The sequence below is a fragment of the Caenorhabditis briggsae genome (genome assembly GCF_000004555.2).
Source record: "Caenorhabditis briggsae complete genome, chrI, whole genome shotgun sequence".
Classification (NCBI taxonomy): Eukaryota; Metazoa; Nematoda; class Chromadorea; order Rhabditida; family Rhabditidae; genus Caenorhabditis; species Caenorhabditis briggsae.
Window position 1 is genome coordinate 2,584,340 of NC_013489.2, and position 19,985 is coordinate 2,604,324.

The window sequence follows — 19,985 nt, forward strand, 5'->3', positions numbered from 1 at the left end:
ATAATTTTGAACTAGCTTTTCATCCAAAAGTGAGTGGTTATTGGCTCCGCCCCCTTTTCCTTCACTTCTATATACGTGCACTTTGAGCTCAATTATCTCGGTCGTTGTCAGAGATATCAAATTTTGGTCAACTAATGAAATGTTGCTGATAACCTGATAAGCATTTTATTAATTAACAAGTTTTAGAAAGCTCTTTTAGAAACCGAGATAATTGAGCTCAAAGTGTATGTATATGATGGGCTAATTAGCCGGCTCCTTTTCCTTGTCTCATTCTCCTGCTGTGTCCGGTGAAATAAGTCACCATAAAAAGTGTCTTTCTCTCAATTTCCCATACTATTCCTTTTCTACCCCACAGCTGTAACACATGTTCCACAACTTGCTAATCTATTTCCAACTAGCTCAAGTTGTCACTATGAACGTTTTCTCCCACTTTCTTTTTTTTCAAATTCAAATTCCTGCCAATTTCCCCAAAACAATTTTTTTGAAATTCCAGATCAAAATGGGTGTCCTGAGTCTGACAGTCTCCTGTCAGGAGAAGGGAATCAAGAAGATGATGCAGTTCGATCCGTCCACCCTGGTATACGATGCTATTAAACTGATTAGAGAAAAATTCGGAATGACGGACACGAATGCACACGAATACGGTCTATTCCGTATCGGAAACGAGCCAACAAAATCGATCTGGATGGACAATGGTAGAAGTTTCGAGCACTATCTGGTCAGAAGCAAAGACGAAATTGAATATAAGCGAAAGATTCGACTTCTGAAAGTCAGAATGTTGGATGGAGCCGTTAAAACTATCAGTGTCGATGAGTCGCAACCAGTGTCCCAGTTGATGATGACAGTTTGTAACAAAATTGGAATTTCCAACTATGAAGAGTATTCACTGGTTCGGGATGACATTCTGATGCAGAATGGAAGAGATGGAGGAGGTGGAGGATCCACGTGGAATTTGAAGAATCAAGAAAACCGAGCTAGAAGTTCGGATAGAGGCGGTGGAGTTTATGGAACAATGAGAAGAAAAGATGAGGCTAAGATGGAGGAACTTAGAAAGAAACTTCATACTGATGAGGAACTCCCATGGTTGGACCATCAGAAGACGTTGAGAGAGCAGGCGATTTCGGAGGAAGAGACACTTGTCCTCAGACGCAAATACTTCTTCTCGGATTCCAATGTAGACAGCCGGGATCCAGTCCAATTGAATCTTCTCTATGTCCAATGTCGTGATGGTATCCTTCGAGGACTTCATCCAGTCGAAAAAGAGAAGGCATTAGAGTTGGGAGCACTTCAGTCTCACATTCAATATGGTGATTTTCCACATGATAAACCAAAGTTCCATTTGGATGGGCGAGATGTGCTGCCGAAGGAGTATGCCAAGAATAAGGATAATGAGAAGAAGGTGGTGGCGATGTACAAAGAACTTTCTGGAACGTCCGAGTTGGATGCGAAGAGCAAGTATGTGCACTTGTGTAGAGGATTGAAGACCTATGGAGTCACATTCTTTGTTGTCAAGGAGAAGCTTCCAGGAAAGAATAAGTTGGTGCCGAGACTTTTGGGTAAGTTATTTTATTTACTTCTTTAACTTATTGTTTTAACTAAAAGCTTAACATACCGTAAACACTACGGGAAGGCCACTTGAACCGCTAACTTTGAAATCATATATCTCGGTTCCTGTAAAAGATACCAAAGAGTAGTCAACTAAAAAAATGTTTATCATAATATCAGAAACATTTTATTAGTTAAAAACTTTTTGATATCTTTTACAGAAATCGAGATAATTGAGCTCAAAGCGCGCGCTGCTAGTGAGCCACGCGGTCGGCTCCGTTGGTTGCGCCACCACTATACTTGCACTTTGAGCTCAATTACCTCATTTCCTGTGAAAGCTACCAAAAAGTAGTCAACTAATAAAATATTAATAATACTATGATAAACATTTTATCCGGTAACCCCTTTTTGATATCTTTTTGATATCCTTTTTGATATCTTCGACAGGTACCGAGATATATGGTTCATAGTTGAAGGTTTGGGTGGGCAGTGTTTACGGTAACTTGAAGCTTTAACTTAAAGTTCAACTTAAAGCTTCAACGATTTTCAAAAATAATTGTTTTTTTTTAGGTGTCAACAAAGAAAGCGTAATGAGAGTCGACGAGAAAACCAAAGAAATCCTCAAGGAATGGCCATTGGAACAAGTCCGTCGTTGGGTTCCATCTCCAAAATGTTTTACACTGGATTTTGGAGACTATCAAGATGGATACTACTCCGTACAGACCACCGACGGAGAAAAGATTGCTCAACTGATTCAAGGATACGTGGATATCATCCTCAAGAAGAAGAGAACTCAGGATCATCAAGGAATCGAAGGAGACGAGGGATCTACAATGTTGGAGGATATGGTTGCACCGGCCAAGGCTACCCTTGTGGCACATGGACAAATTGGAAATGGACAGCATGCTCAGGATGGTCTCGTTGCTGTTCGCGGTGTGCTCAGAACGCCACAAGGTGGACAGGGTTACGGTATCAATGGAGCACAGTATGGAGCAGTTAGTGGAGAGATCACATCTCAGGAGTTGGCTAGAGTGAGTTGCCTACAAAAGTAGTTCAAACTTGACCACTTCTTTTGAAAATTTCAGATTGGACTTAGTAAAAATAAAGCTTTATTTTTGTAGTAAACATATTTTTGGTAAAATTAGGCCCTGAGAAGATATGCCGCGTAGAAGTGTGTATGCCGCGAGGCGCCGTCGCCAAGAGGTGCCTGCTCTTAAACCCTGGCATATCTTCTCGGGGTTTGATTTTAGAAAAAAGTCGCAATCAACAAAAATGAAGCTTTAATCTTGTAATTGACCACTTTTCTCAACAATTTGATCCTAGCCAGATACGCCACGTGGAATTCAGCCTTCGCTGAGAGCGCTGGTCGACTGGGAGGCGGATGATGCCTTCCACGTGGCATATCTCCTTTGGGTCAAATTTCACAATAAAAGTGTTAACTACAAAATTAAAGGTCTAGTTCTGTTTAGTGTACAGATTTTTTAATTTTTCTCAAGAACGGTATTCCAGGTGGTGAAAACAAGCTGGGTGTATAACAAATAATAGGTATCCCAAGCTTTTTGTATTGGTCCTGTTTTTTCAAATCCCTTTGGAAGAAGTTATTTTAGTTCAAGTTTTTTTGGTTCCCCATTTTTGAAGATTTAGGTTCCAATGATTTTCAAATTCGCTCTATTGATAATAATGATTTCCAGGCTCAACGCCTTCGCTATCAAGACATGTATCAACATCCACAACGCGCTCTAATCGGAACCATCGAGGCCACTATCCGAACTGTCGAGCAGGCTGAAGAAGAGCTCGAGGCGGAGCCACAAATCGATATTCCAAGATTCAACGATGACCTCTCAGCCAACAGATGGATGGAGGAGCAGAAGGCGGTTAATAAGGAGAATGTGAATGAGAGATTGGCCGCAATGGGAGCCGCAACAGCTCAAGTTGTTCAATGGACGGCGGTCGAGGAATACGACGACCGTGTGGGTTCGGCCATCGCCACAATTGGCTCCAACCTTCCAGACGTTTCTCGAAATGTCAGAGATCTTGGAGCGTTCATGGAACGAGAAGAGCGTGGAGACTTGGTGCAGGCCACTAAGTTGCTCTGTGGAGCTTTCGGAGACTTCTTGACAGCGGTGAACCCAGAACAGAATGAGCGTCGAAACAAGGTGTTCACAGCGGCCGGAAGAGTTGGAGAGTTCTCACAGCAAGTGATCAATTCGATGGATCCACCAAGTCAACATCAACAACAGTATGATGATTATTTGGTGCAAAGGGCCAAGCATGTCGCCACATCGACAGCGCAATTGGTTTTGTGGTTAGTTTGGGGACTTTAAAAGGCTTAAATCGAAATTGCTCATCATCCTTTAGCTCATAAATAAGGGAAAATAATTTGAGACTTTGATCTACCGTAGTAGTAGTAGGACCCTCTAACTTGGATCCAATTTATTTCGCTTCCTGTGAAAGATATCAAAAATTGGTCAACTAACAAAATGATGCTGAATGAAATGACCAACATTTTATTAAGTGACAAATTTTTTATATCTCTAATGGGAGTCGAAATAATTGAGCTCAAAGTGGACGCTGAATGCGAGTCGAGCTGTTGGCGCCCTCTGTTGCGCCACTACTACAGTTGAGCTTTGAGCTCAAATATCTAGATCTCCGTGAGAGATATTGAAAAGTAGTCAACTGATAAATTGTTGCTGATAATGTGACAAACATTTTATCAGTTGACCACTTTTTGATATCTCTCACATAAATTAGGTCAAAGTTAAGGTGCCCGTTGAGAAAATATGGCACGAAGGCTAAAGCTGGATAGCCAGATAGAGTTGCTATATATGTATTGAAATCACCCAAAACTTTCATGTGCTTCAAAAATTTAACTTTTTGAGTCTAAATATTCGAAAATTTCAAGTTTCCACATTTTTCAAATTTTTTGAAATGTCAATATTTTCCAACTTTTCGGGGAGGCTGTAAATCAACTTTCCTCATCATATTTCAGCTCATAAAAAAAGCAAAAGAGTTTGCGACTAGGAGAGAATCGAACTTTGGTCTCTCGATTGAAAGACAAGCCTACTAGCCGGTAGGCCGGCTCGGCGGGCAGCCGACGCCCTTGACCTAGTAGCTAGTATACTCACGGCCGACAACCGGGGAAGCCTCTGCGCGCCCGGACAGTCTAGTGGCTAGTAAGCTAGACTATCAATCCAGAGACCAAAGTTCGATTCCTCTCAAGTCTCAAATTCTTTTTTATTTTTTAATGACTTAGATAATGATGATTAAAGTCTTCTATTTGCATTTCCACCTAACTTTTGTCGATTACTTCCAACTCAATAAGCTTCCATTAATCCCTCCTCCCCTCTCTCTTTTATCATCCATTCCATCCCTCTAATTATCCCATCACTAAGACATTTACAAAAAAAGAGGAGAATCTTTTGATATCCAGGAGAACCTGTTGTGTTGCGTAGCTAGAGGATGGACCCCACCCTTCTGATGCTTATGTCATCAGAAGAAGAAGACGAAGAAGAAGAATAAGATAATATCATCAATATCCCTCCCCCCTCCTCTATTTCTTTTTGATACACTTCAAAAAGATATATTCTGCTTCCTCCTGATACTTATATTCTCCTCTTTTCGTTTAAAAAATGAAAACGAGAACACTACCCACACAACCGCCACCGACTATTGTTAGCGATGTGCACATATTTAATTACTATACTGGCACTACGCCCCGCCCACCACTGCGGACGCCTTCTGGAACACTCCGTCGGGGTGGTGGGACACTTCCACTGAAAAAGTGTGGAAGTGTCAGTTGGTCGGGTGGCTCGACGAGCAGCACTGCGTCGACACAGTCGTTGAATAGGAGGCATTTTAAAGGGTTTGAAAGATTTTTTTTTTGGGATTTTCAGACTTTTGATTTTAGGAGCCTACAAAAGTTGCTTAAATTTGTTTATATTCATTTAAACGTTATAGGTTAGACTAAGCAAAACTAGAGCTTCATTTTTGTAGTTGACAGGGTTTTCGTAAAAGTTAAGCTTGAAGAGATACGCCGCGTGGAAATGAGGGTACCTCTAGGCACTGCCGCCACTAGCGCGACTGTCGGCGCCAAAAGATATGGTCGCTTTAAAGTGTTGTACCTCTTCAGGATCAAAATTTCCAAAAAGTTGTTAACTACAAAAATGAAGCTATTTCGGTTTAGTATATTTTGACATTTTCAGCAATCTTCAAAAAGTTTAAAAGTTCCTTTGCAGTCTTTGAAATAGGTCCTGCATGAGCCGCCATTGAGCCGTTTCTAAGCTGCCGCCCACTTTCAAATCTAAATTTTCCCATTTTCAGCGCCAAGACAATCTCTGCCGACTGCGAAGAGCCACAAGTCCAAGAGCGTGTCATCCAGTCAGCAACAAAATGTGCATTCGCCACATCCCAACTCGTCGCCTGCGCCAGAGTCGTTGCCCCAACCATCGACAACAACGCCTGCCAGCAACAACTCACCACAGCTGCCACAGAAGTCTCTCAATCCGTCAACAACCTTCTTCACGACGCCGAACACGCCGTCTATCAACAATCGAGCCTTACCGATATCCACGAGGCCGCCCGTCAAGTCACAAGCGCTTTGGATAGTCTTTTGGAGCACGCCAAGTGCTCACCAAAGACGATGACAACTAGAAGAAAGGAGGAAGAGATGTATAATGAAGTTTTGAGAAGAACCAATCGAATGGTTGTTCATCAGGGACCTAGTGAGGATCTTACTAGAGAAGCTCGTAAGGTTGTCCGACACAGTCAACTGCTCACTGAGCAATTCCAACACGAAGCTCATCAGAGACCAGAGCATCGTGACCGTCTTCTCGATGCTGCTGCCAAGGTTGCTCATGCCACATCTGAAATGATTTTGGCCACTGAGCAAGCTGAATCCCAGCCACGCCATGTGGAAACTGAATATGCTCTGAGAACGGCTGCTGAGAATCTGGGAAAAGTGACCAATGAAACGACAAAAGAGCAACAGGAGCAACATATCATGCAGCGATTGGAGCAGGCTGCTAAGCAGACCGCCTATGATGCTACGCAGACGATATCCGCAGCTAATTCGACCAAGGTGAGCTTCAAACTTTTTTCAAAGTATAGATTGTAGCTGCCGTAGTATTAAGACCCTCTAACTTCAAACCAGTTTATCTTGGTTCCCCTGAAAAATATCGAAATGCGGTCAACTAATAAAATGTTGCTGATAATATGATAAATATTTTATTAGTTGACAGATTTTTTGTATCTCTAATGGAAGTCGAGATAATTGAGCTGAAAGTGGCGCCAAGCGGTCGGCGCCGTTGGTTGCGCCATCATGATACTTGCACTTTGAGCTCAATTATCTAGATTTCCGTAATAGGTATCAAAAAGTGGTCAAATAGTAAAAGGTTGCTGATAGTATGGTAAACATTTTATCAGTTGACAAAATTTTGATAAATGCTAGAGGGGCCGAGATAATTTAGGTCACAGTTGAGGTGCCCTTTGAGCTGAAATGACGCAAATGCTAAAGCTATGGATAGCTAGATAAAGTTACTATAAAATTTCAAATGCTTCAAAATTTATAAAATTTTGAATCTGATAACAAAAATGTTCAAGTTTTGGCGCTACAATGAGATTTTTGAATTTTTTAAAAATTCCAAAAATTCCAAACATTCAAAAATCCCGAAAAAAAAGTGTGAGTGAGTGTGTGAGTGTTCAAAATGAGACAAATTTGAAAATAATTTGTGATGATTTGGGGGCGGAGTCAGTGTACACGAGAGGGGTGTGGGCGGAGCCTCCGATTCTCCATGGAGCATTTTTGCAGAAGAAGCAGCAAGAGCACAAACGTACAGAGACCACTGAACAGCTTCTAGTCGATGATTCACACACTATCTTACGTATTCGTTAAGAGCCCTTATTTTGAAAATTTTGAATTTCCCGCCTTTTTGGCAAGTGCGCTCCAGTGCACTATTTCTAGATTTTGACTAGAAAAAAAACCAAAAAAAAATATCGACATCATATCTGTCTTGCCCATGTTTCTACTACTGCCCTTCAAAATACATTTTTTGTAAAATCCAAAAATCAATAAATCTATATATCATCGAAAAGTCTGTTCACTGAAAATTCTAAAAATCTTGGTCCCCTGATCGGCAAGCTGCTTCGTAAGTGGTTGATGAGAGTGCAGTGTGAGAGGAACGTCTTCTGAAATTTTATTTTGAAACATATCGATTTTTGGCTGGCGGTGGTGAACTCTGTCACCCCCTCGACGTACTACTGTACCCACCACACAAATGTTTTCTTTCGGTTTCTTTTTTTTTTCTTGCTCTTCTCTTCTAATGAACTAAAAAAATGAATTTTTTGGAATTGATACTAACTTTTTGAGCTCTAACTAATTGAATGGAGTTGACATTTAAAATATAATAGGTCAAAAAGTTTCACTAAAATTATTTTTTTCAGGATGTCATCGAGAATCGCACCTACAATGAGAAACTGGTTTTCGAGTCGACCAGAACCGCGGAACATGTGCCAGGGTAAGGGAATGACTTCAAATAAGATATAGGTGGCTTCAAATAGGAGATAGCAAAAATTTTTAACTAGTGAATTGTGTAAAATTAAATTTTACACATTTTATTAGTTAATTTCTTTTTTGTATTTGTACTAGGAATCGAGATAATTAGAGTCAAAAGTTTGATAGGTCTAATTAACTAGAAAAGTGGATTACGAGATTGGACAGCCTACAATAGTTGCGAGAAAAGCTTTTAAAATTTTGAAACTTTTAATTTGTGTCAATTAAATCTAGAGCTACATTTTTACAGTTGACAACTTTTTTGTAAGATTTAAGCCTAAAGAGATATGCTACGTGTACGTACCTTACTTCTCCAGCACGCTCTTGCTGCATGAGCGGCGTCGGCGCCTCGAGGTACCCACACTTCCACGTGGCATATCTCTTCAGGCTTATGTTTTACAAAAAAGTGGTCAACTACAAAAATGAAGCTCTATTTTTGTTCTATACGTTTGTAGTTAACACAAAACTGTACTTTTTGAGCTACGCAAGCTAAGCTACATTGAATATCGCTCAAGTTTTGGCGCTAAGAATAATAACCACACTTCCACGTAGCTTATCCCTTCAGGACCGAAATTTACAAAAAAGTTGTCAACTACAAAAATGAAGCTCTGGTTTTATTTAGTCTACTCTGAATATTAAAAGACAATCTAAAAAGTATGAACTTGATTTTCAGACTGCTGAAATAGTGGCTAAAAATGGGGTCTTTGAATTCTGAGCTCTGAAGTCTGAGCAATATCCAAAAACTTGAACCTTACATTTCCAGCTGCTTTATGCTTCTTTACAGCAGCTGTATGACATTGATACTAGGTACCGAACTAGGTAATTTTGACAGCTGGCCAGTTGTCTTTTTGGCTCTTTTTGGCTTCCTAAGAATACTATAGACCTCACAATTAGGATCTTAAGTTTCCTGACTATGACCCCTTCCTCTTCAAAAGTGTATTTTTCCAGAATCATCACATCGATTCGCGAGAGTCAACGCTCTGAAACACCATCCGACAAGTTCCGAGCACAATCTCGTCTTATTCGAGACTCATACAACCTTCTTGAGACATCAGTGAGACTATTCGAAACCGCCCGAACCACTGTCCCAATGATCTCCGATACTCACTTGGCATCCTCCCTCGATCAGTCTGCCAACCGACTAGGAACATCACTTGCTGAACTTCGAACCGCTGTGAATGACGCTCAACAACTCAACTTCTCCCAACAACTTCTTCATAGTGAGGAGCTGATCAAGGAGCTCGACGAGCAGCTTATCAATACGCAGAGGAAGGCACAACTCAATCAACTTCCACCAGTTCCACATGCGACGTCGTTTAGTACTAGCTCGAAATTGATGGCTACCACAACGAATGTGGGATCTGGTGTCGCTCAATTGATCACAGCAGCCACCACTTCTAACGATGATCGTTATGTTGCCACATCAGCTGTCGAGCTAGCACAAGGACTTCGTAACTTTGCTGACGCTGTCACCGAAATCGTCACCGTCCGTACTGACATTGCCCTCGACAAACTGATCGTCAGCGCCCGTTCTGTTGTTCATGACTGTGGAAGAGTCTTCGATAGAGTACGTGAGCAATGTCACGTCTCTCAACTCACTGAAGCTGCTCAATCAGTGTCTACCAATCTCCGTCAAGTCATCTCCTGCCTCCCAGACACCAAGCATGTGGAGCGTGCGATTCAAGAGATTCAGAGAGCATCGACGTCAAAGAACTTGAGAGCAATGGAGGTCCGTCAGGCAGCCAACAAGTTCAGCGAAGCCACCTCGCAGCTGGTTATCACAATTGGTTCTCCACAAAACGCTGAAGCCGTCGATGTGTTCGTCCGAGCCTACTGTGATCTTCATGGTTCGGTGATTGCTCAGCTTCAACGTCACGCAAATGTCAATACAAAGACAGCAATTGTGGATAGACTTGAAGAAGCACAACGCGGATCTATTGGTGTCCTGGAGACCCTTCGCATCACTGGTGGACCCAACGATCAGACTCTCTCCCAGCAATTCACATCGAAGACAAGCGAACTCGCCACCGTCGTCAATCAGCTTGTTGAGCTCTCTGAGCCCGAAGCAGACTCCAGATGGCAGAGAGAATGTGACGCCGCTCTTCGACGCATCCAAGCTGTCTACCACGTCACACAGCAAGCAAATGTTCCACTCAACGATAACGGATACTTCCAATCGCTTCAATCAGTGTCAGAAGGATCCAGAAGACTGGGAGAGGCGATGACTGGAATGGCTAGACACGCCAAGGCCAATGATACCGAAGGATTCTGCACTAGCGTTCGAAACTCTGCAGATGCTCTCTGCTCGTTAGCAGAATCGGCATCCCATTCTGCTTACCTAGTTGGAACATCACATCCAGCTAGTTCTCCAGGACGTGCCGCCCTTATCGATTCATCTGAAGTGGCTAGAATCGTCGAATCCATTAACAGTTCGTGCCAGAGAATCGAGTCTAGAAACTTGGATCGAACCGATTTGATGTCCGAAGTTTCCTCAGTCACCAAACAATCTTCATCGCTCGCCCAGCTATGCAGGCTGGCTTCCGAGAAAACTCAGAATCCAAATGTCAAGAAACACCTCGTCGGATGCGCCTTATCAGTGGCCACCATGACTTCCAGCCTAGTCAACGCTTTCAAAGATATCGAACGTGTTCCAGACGCCGACAGCCGCTGCTCCACAAGTGCTTCAGAGCTTCGTCAAGTTGCTCAACAACTTCTTCATTTTGCTGACAAGCCAGATTTCGCTGCTATCCAAGGAACAATCTCGAATGAAGGACGCACCGCTCAACTTCCGATTCTTCAAGCCAGTCGCGAAATGTTGGATTCCAGTGCTCAGATGATTCATACAGCCAAGTCATGGGCATCAGCTCCACAGGATGAGGCCACATGGCAAAGAATGGCTGTTAACAGTCGAGAAGTTTCCGATTCCATCATGCGCCTTGTCAGCGCAATTCATGAAGCTGCTCCAGGCCAAATCGAGTTGGAAACTGCTATCGGAAGACTCTCAGCCCTCTCTGGACAGGTTGAAAGAAGTGCAATGGATGCATACGCTAGTGGAAATGTCCAACAACATGGTGCTAACGCCGAACGTCAGCTCCTTCAACAAGTCCAACACATTGCTAGCCAGCTCGAGGATAAAGTTGATGACCTTCACAGTGCTGCAGTCGAACACGGAGAACGTCTTCCAAAAGCTGTTCAACTTCACTGTCGGATGGTTGAAGATCTCGCCGAAGCTGCTTGCCTTGCCGCTGGTATGACTGTAGACAGCAACCAACAAACCGAACTGTTTGATAAATGTAAGACAGTGGTGGAGGCTGAGTTGGCAATGATGATTGCTAGCCGCGAGTCCGGAGGTAATCCAAATGCCGTTCACGCTCATGCCAATGTTCAAGACGCTGCTGGAAATTTGAAGCATGCAATCGGAGATATGCGTCAAACGATTGCCAAGGTTTCTAGTGAACAAGGAGGAGTTCAGGGATTGGTGGACACTATCTCATCTTCGATTGCTAACACTGATCTTGCAATGACTTCTCAGCATGGATCCTCGTTTGCTGAAGCCCAGACTAAAATGACGGCTTGCTTGGAAGACATCCGAAGAACTGCAATTGAGATGCCAACTCTGAATACCACGGATCTCGGATCTGCCGCCTTGAATCTCAGTGAGAAGTATCGATTGGTTGCAACAGATCTGCGTGTAGCTGTCCAACTTCTGCCAGAAGCAGAAATCGGATCTCGCCTCAAATTCGCCGTTCAGAACCTTGGAACCAGCTGCATCGACACCGTCCAAGTTGCTGGACACAAACGTGCCCATCCCGAAGATGAGCGAATTCAACGACAGCTTATTCAACACGCCGCGTTGGTTGAGGAGAGAGTCGATCAAGTGCTCGCTGCCCTGCATCAAGCATCCCGTGGAACTCAAGCCTGTATCAATGCAGCCAACACTGTTAGTGGAATTATCGGAGATTTGGATACCACTATTATGTTTGCCACTTCGGGATCTTTGAATTCTTCTGATGGCAGGAAGTTCCCAGCTCACAAGGATGCTATCATCAAGACCGCAAAGGCATTGGTAGAAGATACCAAGGCTCTAGTAGCAGGAGCAGCATCTAATCAGGAACAACTTGCAGTTGCTGCCCAGAATGCAGTCAGAACCATTGTCAACCTATCCGATGCAGTCAAATCTGGAGCTGTCAGTTTGTCATCCGACAATTCGGAGAGTCAAGTTCTCGTGATCCATGCTGTTCGTGACGTGGCTGCAGCACTCACATCGCTCATTCAAGCCACCAAGAATGCCTCTGGATTGTCCCTTCAACATCCAGCAATGGGACATCTTAAGGACGCCGCCAAGGTTATGGTTGGCAACGTGTCACGTCTTCTGAGAACGATTGCAGCAGTGGAAGAGAAGAGTCAACAGGGTACACGAGCTGTGGAGGCAGCAATCGAAGCTATTGGATTCGAGAAGAGTCAGTTTGACAATGATATCAATGAAGGCGTCGCTGCTTCATCGGATATCAGAGTCGAGAATCTTCAACAAAGTGCTGATCACGTGGCAGAGATTACAAAGAGAGTGATGGCAGGAGGACAGACTGAAGAGGAGATCATCGGTGTTGCCAACTTGTCAAGAAGCGCTGTGAGGTCACTGCTTGCTGTGATCAGAACGATTAGTAATGAAGCGGATACTGTACAACAGAGATACGCGGTGCTGGATTCGGGAAGAGATGTGGCGGATAAGGTCAAGGATCTTTTAGTGTCTCTTCACGGTCAAATGGTTAGCAAACCAGGACAAGAGCAATCGAAGCAGACTCTGCTAGATGCTTCTAGAGAAGTTTCTCGGGCACTGTCCAATTTGGTTGGGCTGTGTAATGAAATGACTGGAGTGCCACATGGACACATGGAAATGGATTCGGCGGCCGCGCAGGCGGAGAATGAGCTGTTGGGAGCGGCTAGCTCGATTGAAGCTGCCTCGTTGAAGCTGGCAGAGCTGAGACCAAGACAGACGGTGCAAGAGAATACGGTAGGTGAAAGTTCGTCCACTTTGATTGCTTGGAAAACTATTTTATATTGTTCCGAGTGTTTTGAAATTTTTTGACAACACTAAACAAAACAAGAGCTTTGTTTTTGTAGTTGACAACTTTTTTGTACAAATGCGCTCTTATGAGATATGCCACGTGGAAGTGATCTACTCTCAACGCACTACCTCGAAGAGCGCGACGGTCGGAGTCTAAAGATTGGGCGCTCCCATGTGGCATATCTCTTCAGGCTTAAATTTCAAAAAAATGTGGTCAACTACAAAAATGAAGCTCTATTCTTGTTTAGCATACTCTGAAAATTTGAGGCTAATTAAAAAATTTTCAATAGTTTTTTTCGGCATTCAAAGTTGGTCTTTTTTCTGATCTAAAAATCTGTTTTTAGTTAAAAAAAAAACTCAAATTTTATCGAGAACTTGAGTATTCCCTATTTGTCTATATTCTACCAATTTTCTGCTATTATTATACTATACATACTTATAATCAGTATTCCTTCCACCCACCGGCCGCTGATATGTCTGATATTCTTGGGTTATCTGATAATGATTGTTGTAACTCAAGTATTAGACGTATCGACGGCCGGCTGGGTTGGAATCATTATTATTTAATGAAAATGGTACGGTGGGTAAGTTTTTAAAAGTAATCGCACAAAAAAAATCGGATATCTAGGGCTTTGATTCTTGAGGCAGGCAAAAAATTGAAACATTTTAAGCCTCCCAGTTTTAGCGCCATGAAAATGGTCTTCAAACTTGTCGGATCTTTCTGAAATTTTGTTGAGTATACTAAACAAAACGAGAGCTTCATTTTTGTAGTTGACAACTTTTTTCTAAAATTTGGCTCAGAGGAGATATGCCACGTGGAAGTAACTTACTCCCAAGGCACCGCCTCGACTAACGCGACGATAGGCGCCAAAGGGGCGGCGCTTCCACGTGGCGTATCTCTTCAGGACCAAATTTTACAAAAAAGTGGTCAACTACAAAAAGGAAGCTCTAGTTTTGATTAGTATAGTCAAAAGTTTTCAGACAAATCGAAAAATTCTAAATGCTCAATACTAATGTTTTGCAGCACGAAATCGTCGAAGCCGAATTTGATGAGAACATCATTGCCTCAGCGAAAGGCATCACCAACGCCGTCCACATTCTGGTCCGTGCCGCAACAAGTGCTCAACGAGAGCTCGCAATGCAAGGAAGAACCGAGACACGTCCATCGGGATCAGGAACCTATCAATGGTCCGAAGGACTGACAAGTGCCGCCCGTGTCGTCGTTGCGTCTGTGCATAAGTTGTGCGATGCTGCGAACACTTTGATGAAGGGACAAACTACAGAAGAGAGATTGATCAGTGCCGCCAAGCAGGTCTCCAGCTCGACCGCTCAATTGTTGGTAGCGTGTAATGTGAAAGCTGATCCGGATAGTCAGGCAAACAGGAGGTTACAGGCTGCTGGACAGGCTGTTAGGGTGAGTACTAAAAATGTGGCACTTTTAAGAGAAGATGTGTACTAAACAGCAAAAGAGCTTCATTTTTGTAGTTGACAACTTTTTTGTAGCTCTTCTCCTTGGAGAGATATGCCACGTTCAAGTAGCGCTACTTCTCGCGCGCTAAAAGTAGGAGCTCTTACAAGTGGCATATCTCCTCAGGACCTAAATTTATCATAAAACTGTTTATTACAAAAATGAAGCTCAAGAATAGAGCTTCCATTTGGTAGTTAACAATTTTTCTCGAAATGTTGGTCCTGAGGAGATATTCCACGTGGAAGAGCTGCAAGCCTCTGGGCGCCATTTGGTTCGGCTGCGGCGCCAAGAGGAACCCTCACTTCTACGTGGCATATCTCTCTAGGGCTAAGTTTTACGAAAAAGTTATCAATTACAAAAATAAAGCTCCAGAATAGAGCTTCATTTTAGTAATTGTCAACGTTATGGGAAAATTATGTCCTGAGGAGATATGCCACGTGGAAGAGGGGCATCTTTTGAGAGCGCTTGTTGGCTTGGCGGCGGTGGCTCTCTTCTACGTGGCATATCTTCTCAGGACCTAACTTTACTAAAAAGTTATCAACTACAAAAATGAAGCTCTATTTTTGATTGACCTATTCTCCAAATTCAAATGTATTAGACAGCATCTTCGTGCTTTTGTAACCAACAAAAAACAATTCCAGAACGCCGCCGAACGTTTGGTCCAATCCGCGCAGCAAGGAATCGCTCGTGACGATCGCAACATTGCCATCTCCGATAGACTAGTGAATGGTATTGCTCAAGTGATGGATGCTCAAGAAGAAGTGCTCAGGAAGGAGCGAGAACTCGGAGAGGCCCGTCATAAGCTTGCTCATCTTAATAAGGCTCGCTATGAGAAGGATGGAACGCCAGAAGCATAATTTTTAGCTATTTTTTCTTTATTTTTTTGAAACCCCCCTTATCGATTTTCGATGGTGCAACATGAACACAAAATGACTGATTACATGTATCTATTTATGAAAAAGTACCATAAGTTGCCTTATTTCTTTTTTTTTTGTTGATTAATTCTATATATGAAGCTGTATGTGTAATTTTATTTTTCCGATTGAATTTTTGAAAATGAATAAATATTTTTTTTTTAAACCAAAAATCCCAAAATATTATTCTGATCCCTGGACTCGTGATGATGATGATTCATCTGCAGAAATTATTTTTCTATTGTCTCTCCCAGGGGGCGGAGCCTAGAAGCTGTTCAAATAGACCCCTCCCACCACAGAGGTCGTCGTGTCAATTGCTCATTTTTCTACAACAAACACTGAATTTTTTGAAAAATTTTCAATTTTCTGATGCTGCCTATTCTCCTTCTGATTTGTGTGTCATCCACGTGGACACAGCCAATTCTGACGTCTTCTCAAGCTCCGCCCACTTTCTCGACTCCTGAAGATCCGTTTGGAATGTTGAATAATCAAGACGGAGTTCAGAACTTGGGACTTCAAAATCAAAATGGATTTTTTGGAAATGCCGAGGGGTCTACAACGCCAGGAGCATTTTTTGGAGCCAATAGTAATGGAGGATTTCAAAATCAGGATAACCAAAATTTGAACCAAAATTCGAATGGTGGTGGATTTTTCGGAGGAAACAATCAACAACAACAAAGTTTCCAGACTCTTCGTAAGTTTTTTGTCAACCTGAAAATCGATTAAAAGCCGACAAAAGAAGAATGTCGGGGCGCGGAGTAGAACCAAAAGCTGTCAATTTCATAGCCAAGCGCGTAGACCACTACACCACACGAGCGCTACGAGTGGTATGCATGAGAGGGCGGATAAAAAGGGGCGCCTGTAGAAAGAAGCGGCGGCATTGGAAACGATAACTTCAGGATTCTTTTTTTGAGAAATTTTCAAATTTCCAGCTCCAAACAATAATCAAAACTTCTTCGGATCCCAAAACGACGCTTCTTCTTCATTGAATCAAAATCAAGCAATTCAAAATCAGAACCAAAACCAAAATCAAAATCAACAGTTCGGAAATCAAGGATTTCAAAATCAGGGATTCCAAAATCAAAATTCTCAGAATTCCCAAAATCAACAATTCGTCCAATCAGGCCAATTAACTTCCGGACAGCAAGGTGTTAATCAAGGATTTCCGATTTCGAATGCCTTCCCAACAAATCGATTGCCTCCAATTTTTGGGAGAAAAAAGTAGACACTTCTTTTAAGTTTTGATGTTTTTTAAGTTTCAAATTGGACTTCTGAATAAACAGTTTTTTTTTCATTTTTAAAAACGATACATATTCAATTGTCACATAATTAATTATCACATAAAAACGACCCAAAAAATTCATAAATTATCCGAGAGGAATGGCACCTTGCAGGTGCTATACTTTGAGCTTATTTGTCTCGGTTCCTATAAAAATATCAAAAAATTGTCAACAGATAAAATGTTAATCACAAAATCAGCTACATTTTATCAATTGACAAAATTTTGATATTTTTTGTTGGAATCGAGATAATTGAGGTCAAAGTAGAGTAGCTGCAGGGGGGTGCCATTCTATTAGAGGGAATATAGTAATTCAAATTCTTTTCATCAACTCCTCCACAGCTCTCTCCACCTGCTCCTTTGTCTCCTTTTCACTCCAAAGTGCACAAAATGCCACGTGACACTTCTCGATTCTCTCCTTATTCTGAATTTCAGCTTGAAGACGTTCCTTTGCGACGTCTTCTGAAATTTCCGGATTCTTCTCGATGATTCTTTTGATGGCTTCTAATGATGGAAGGAAGATGGACCAGATTTCGGAGGTAAAATCCAGAGGGTCCGAGGAGAGAAGGACTGAAATAAAAACTAGAATTTTCGATTTAATTTATCTCGGTTCCTGTGAAAGATATCAAAAAGTTATCAACTGATAAAATGTTTATCATGTTATCACCAAGATTTTGTTAATTGATTACTTTTAATATCTTTCATGGAAATCTAGATAAATGAGCTCAAAATGCAAATATAGTGGTGGCGCGCAACCAACGGCGTCGACCGCGTAGCTAACTAGCAGCGCGCACTTCGAGCTTAATTATCTCAGCTCCTACAAGAGATATCAAAAAGTGACCTATTGATAAAATGTTTATCATGATATCAGCAACATTTTGTTAGTTGACTACATTTTGATATCTTTTGCAGAAACTGAGATAATTGAGCTCAAAGTTAGGACCCATTTCCCCTTATTAATCCTTACCAACAACTTTCTCCTTGGAAATTCTGGAAGCTTCTAATTTCAAAACTTGACTCTTTTCTTCTTCACACATCTCATCCCAATTTAAAACTTGAATTCCCGCTTTGTCTTTCAGCATCTCTCCGATTTCCTCTTTCCCTGATCCACTTCCACCGTTCAAATTGACCAAATATGGAGTCCTCGGATTCTGAACAGGCTTCAGAAGACGTCCTAGATCTTCACGTCTTCTGGAGCTTGACGAGATTTTTGTTTCATTCAGAATCACATCGGATCCTTCCACCAACTCCACAACAATCACTTCCAACTGGCTCATTCCATTTTCGAGACGTCTCTTGTTCACTGCGTCTCCTCCTTTTACAGTCTCTCTTGATACGATTATGGCTTCGAGGTCTGGAATCCGTATGGATGGTCCATACGGGTCAATGATGGGCTCTGTAGTGCATTTGGCCTGAAAAGGTTCGATAGATCGCGTTTGCTCACAGTGGTGGGAGTTGGAGGGAGGTATATCAATTTTAAAGTTTTCAGAAAGCACTTAAAAATTGTCGGATTTTCCTGTAAACTTTTGAGTATACTAAACAAAACTAGAGCTTTATTTTCGTAGTTAACAACAGCCACGTGGAAGTGACCTACTCACAAGGCGCCGCTTCACCTAGCGCAACGGTCTGCGCCAATAGAAGAGGCAACTTCCACGTGGCGTACCTCCCCAGGGCCGCATTTTCCAAAAAAGTTGTAAATTACAAAAATGAAGCTCTGGCCTTGATTAATATATTCTGAAATTTTCAGATAAATCAGTCACATTTCAGTCTTTTTTTTTGAGATTCGAAAAGGGCGGCCTAGAAACGGCTCAATGGCGGCTCAAGTGGGCAGAACCTATTTCAAAAACTCTGGATTCTGCTGAAATTTTGTGAGCATGCTAAAAAAAGATCGGGCTACATTTTTGTAGTTGATAACTTTTTCTCAAAATGCGGTTCTGGGGAGGTACGCCACGTGGAAGTGATTTGACCCCAAATGTGCTGCAGTCTGTAAGAGGAGTGAGGCGCTTCCAGGTGGCGTATCTCCTTGGGGAGAATTTTTCAAAAAAAGTTGTCAAGTACAAAAATGAAGCTCTGACCTCGTTTAGTATATTCTGAACATTTCAACGAATTTGAAAAAGGATGAAGCATTTTTCTAAAATTCCAAAGATAACCTCTCCTGAAACATCTTCCACGAATTCGACCACTTTTCGCATACGGTACTCCACTGGTTCGATCATTTCGTATAGAGATTTTTCTGGAAAAAAAACGCAATTTTTGAATTCAGAGCATTTTTGATTTACTAATCCCAGTAAAAAAATTTGACCTACTTATAATCATTTCCTTATCAGTCACTCCAACGACAATCTCCTCGGAAGCCAGCTCGATTGCCTTATTGAGCAAAACTTTGTGTCCATTGTGTAGCCTATCGAATGTGCCTCCCAAAACTACTTTTTTATACTTTTTCTCGATTTTTCCAGAACTTTCTAAAGGTTTTTCGGAGCCAAACAACTGTACATCTGTTTCCAAAGGATTCTGCGGTTTTGCAAGGATCCGAACATCGACTTTTGGACACAAATTGGCGGAAAGAAGGTAGATTTTTGAAATCTGATCATCAGTTCGAGGAATTGATAATCTGAAATTTCAAAAAAAAATTTTGCCGCCGCGTCGCTCCCCGGAACCGACGCCCCTTATTATACGCCCTCTCTAACGACTCTCTCAATGGGCTCGTGTGGTGTAGTTGTGCACACGCTTGTCTTTGGAACTGACAGTTTTTGGTCCGACTCCACTCTCGGCTTTCCATTTTTTCGGTTTTTTAATCGATTTTTCAATGAAAAAATTGAAAACTCACCTCACATAAAGTCGTTCCACACCAGAATCGTTTGCAGACTTCAAAAAATCCTGTATTTCAGCAAAATTCTGCTTAGAAATCACAAGAAGGCCAGTTTTCATTTTTTCCTGAAACAACTGCCGATAGCCATCTTCCTGACGTGTGTGTATCCATTAGTGTCCAATGGAGCGCGATTGCATCATTGAGATAATTCTGAACGCGATTTCGCGCATTTTATCGGTTTTTTTTTTTGGCAAATGCGCTCTACCGTGGTATCCCAAAATTACTTCATTTCTACAGAAAAATTAAATTATATATAAAATAGTGTTTTTTTTTGGTTTAAAGTAAATAAATTATCAAA

General features: G+C 42.0%; 4 protein-coding genes across 4 annotated transcripts; 3 read left to right on the forward strand and 1 right to left on the reverse strand.

Annotated features, from left to right (window-relative positions):
• Positions 1-499: 499 nt before the first annotated feature.
• Positions 500-7,435, forward strand: CBG22153 (the record flags this gene model as incomplete). Its single annotated transcript, XM_045241875.1, has 5 exons — positions 500-1,556; positions 2,116-2,576; positions 3,159-3,850; positions 5,866-6,622; positions 7,292-7,435. 5 exons carry the CDS (start codon positions 500-502, stop codon positions 7,433-7,435), a joined length of 3,111 nt encoding a protein of 1,036 aa, XP_045097496.1.
• A 1,570-nt stretch (positions 7,436-9,005) lies between these two features.
• On the forward strand, positions 9,006-15,482 carry CBG25184 (the record flags this gene model as incomplete). Its single annotated transcript, XM_045241880.1, has 3 exons — positions 9,006-13,103; positions 14,182-14,589; positions 15,267-15,482. 3 exons carry the CDS (start codon positions 9,006-9,008, stop codon positions 15,480-15,482), a joined length of 4,722 nt encoding a protein of 1,573 aa, XP_045100496.1.
• Positions 15,483-15,908: 426 nt separating this feature from the next.
• Positions 15,909-16,764, forward strand: Cbr-pqn-88 (the record flags this gene model as incomplete). The annotated part of the gene is made up of 2 exons (XM_002638882.1): positions 15,909-16,233; positions 16,472-16,764. The coding sequence occupies 2 exons, from the start codon at positions 15,909-15,911 to the stop codon at positions 16,762-16,764; spliced, it is 618 nt and encodes a 205-aa protein (XP_002638928.1).
• Positions 16,765-17,131: 367 nt separating this feature from the next.
• On the reverse strand, positions 17,132-19,746 carry CBG22156 (the record flags this gene model as incomplete). Its single annotated transcript, XM_002638883.1, has 5 exons — positions 17,132-17,388; positions 17,786-18,230; positions 18,969-19,051; positions 19,125-19,429; positions 19,646-19,746. The coding sequence occupies 5 exons, from the start codon at positions 19,744-19,746 to the stop codon at positions 17,132-17,134; spliced, it is 1,191 nt and encodes a 396-aa protein (XP_002638929.1).
• Between the last annotated feature and the right edge of the window lie 239 nt (positions 19,747-19,985).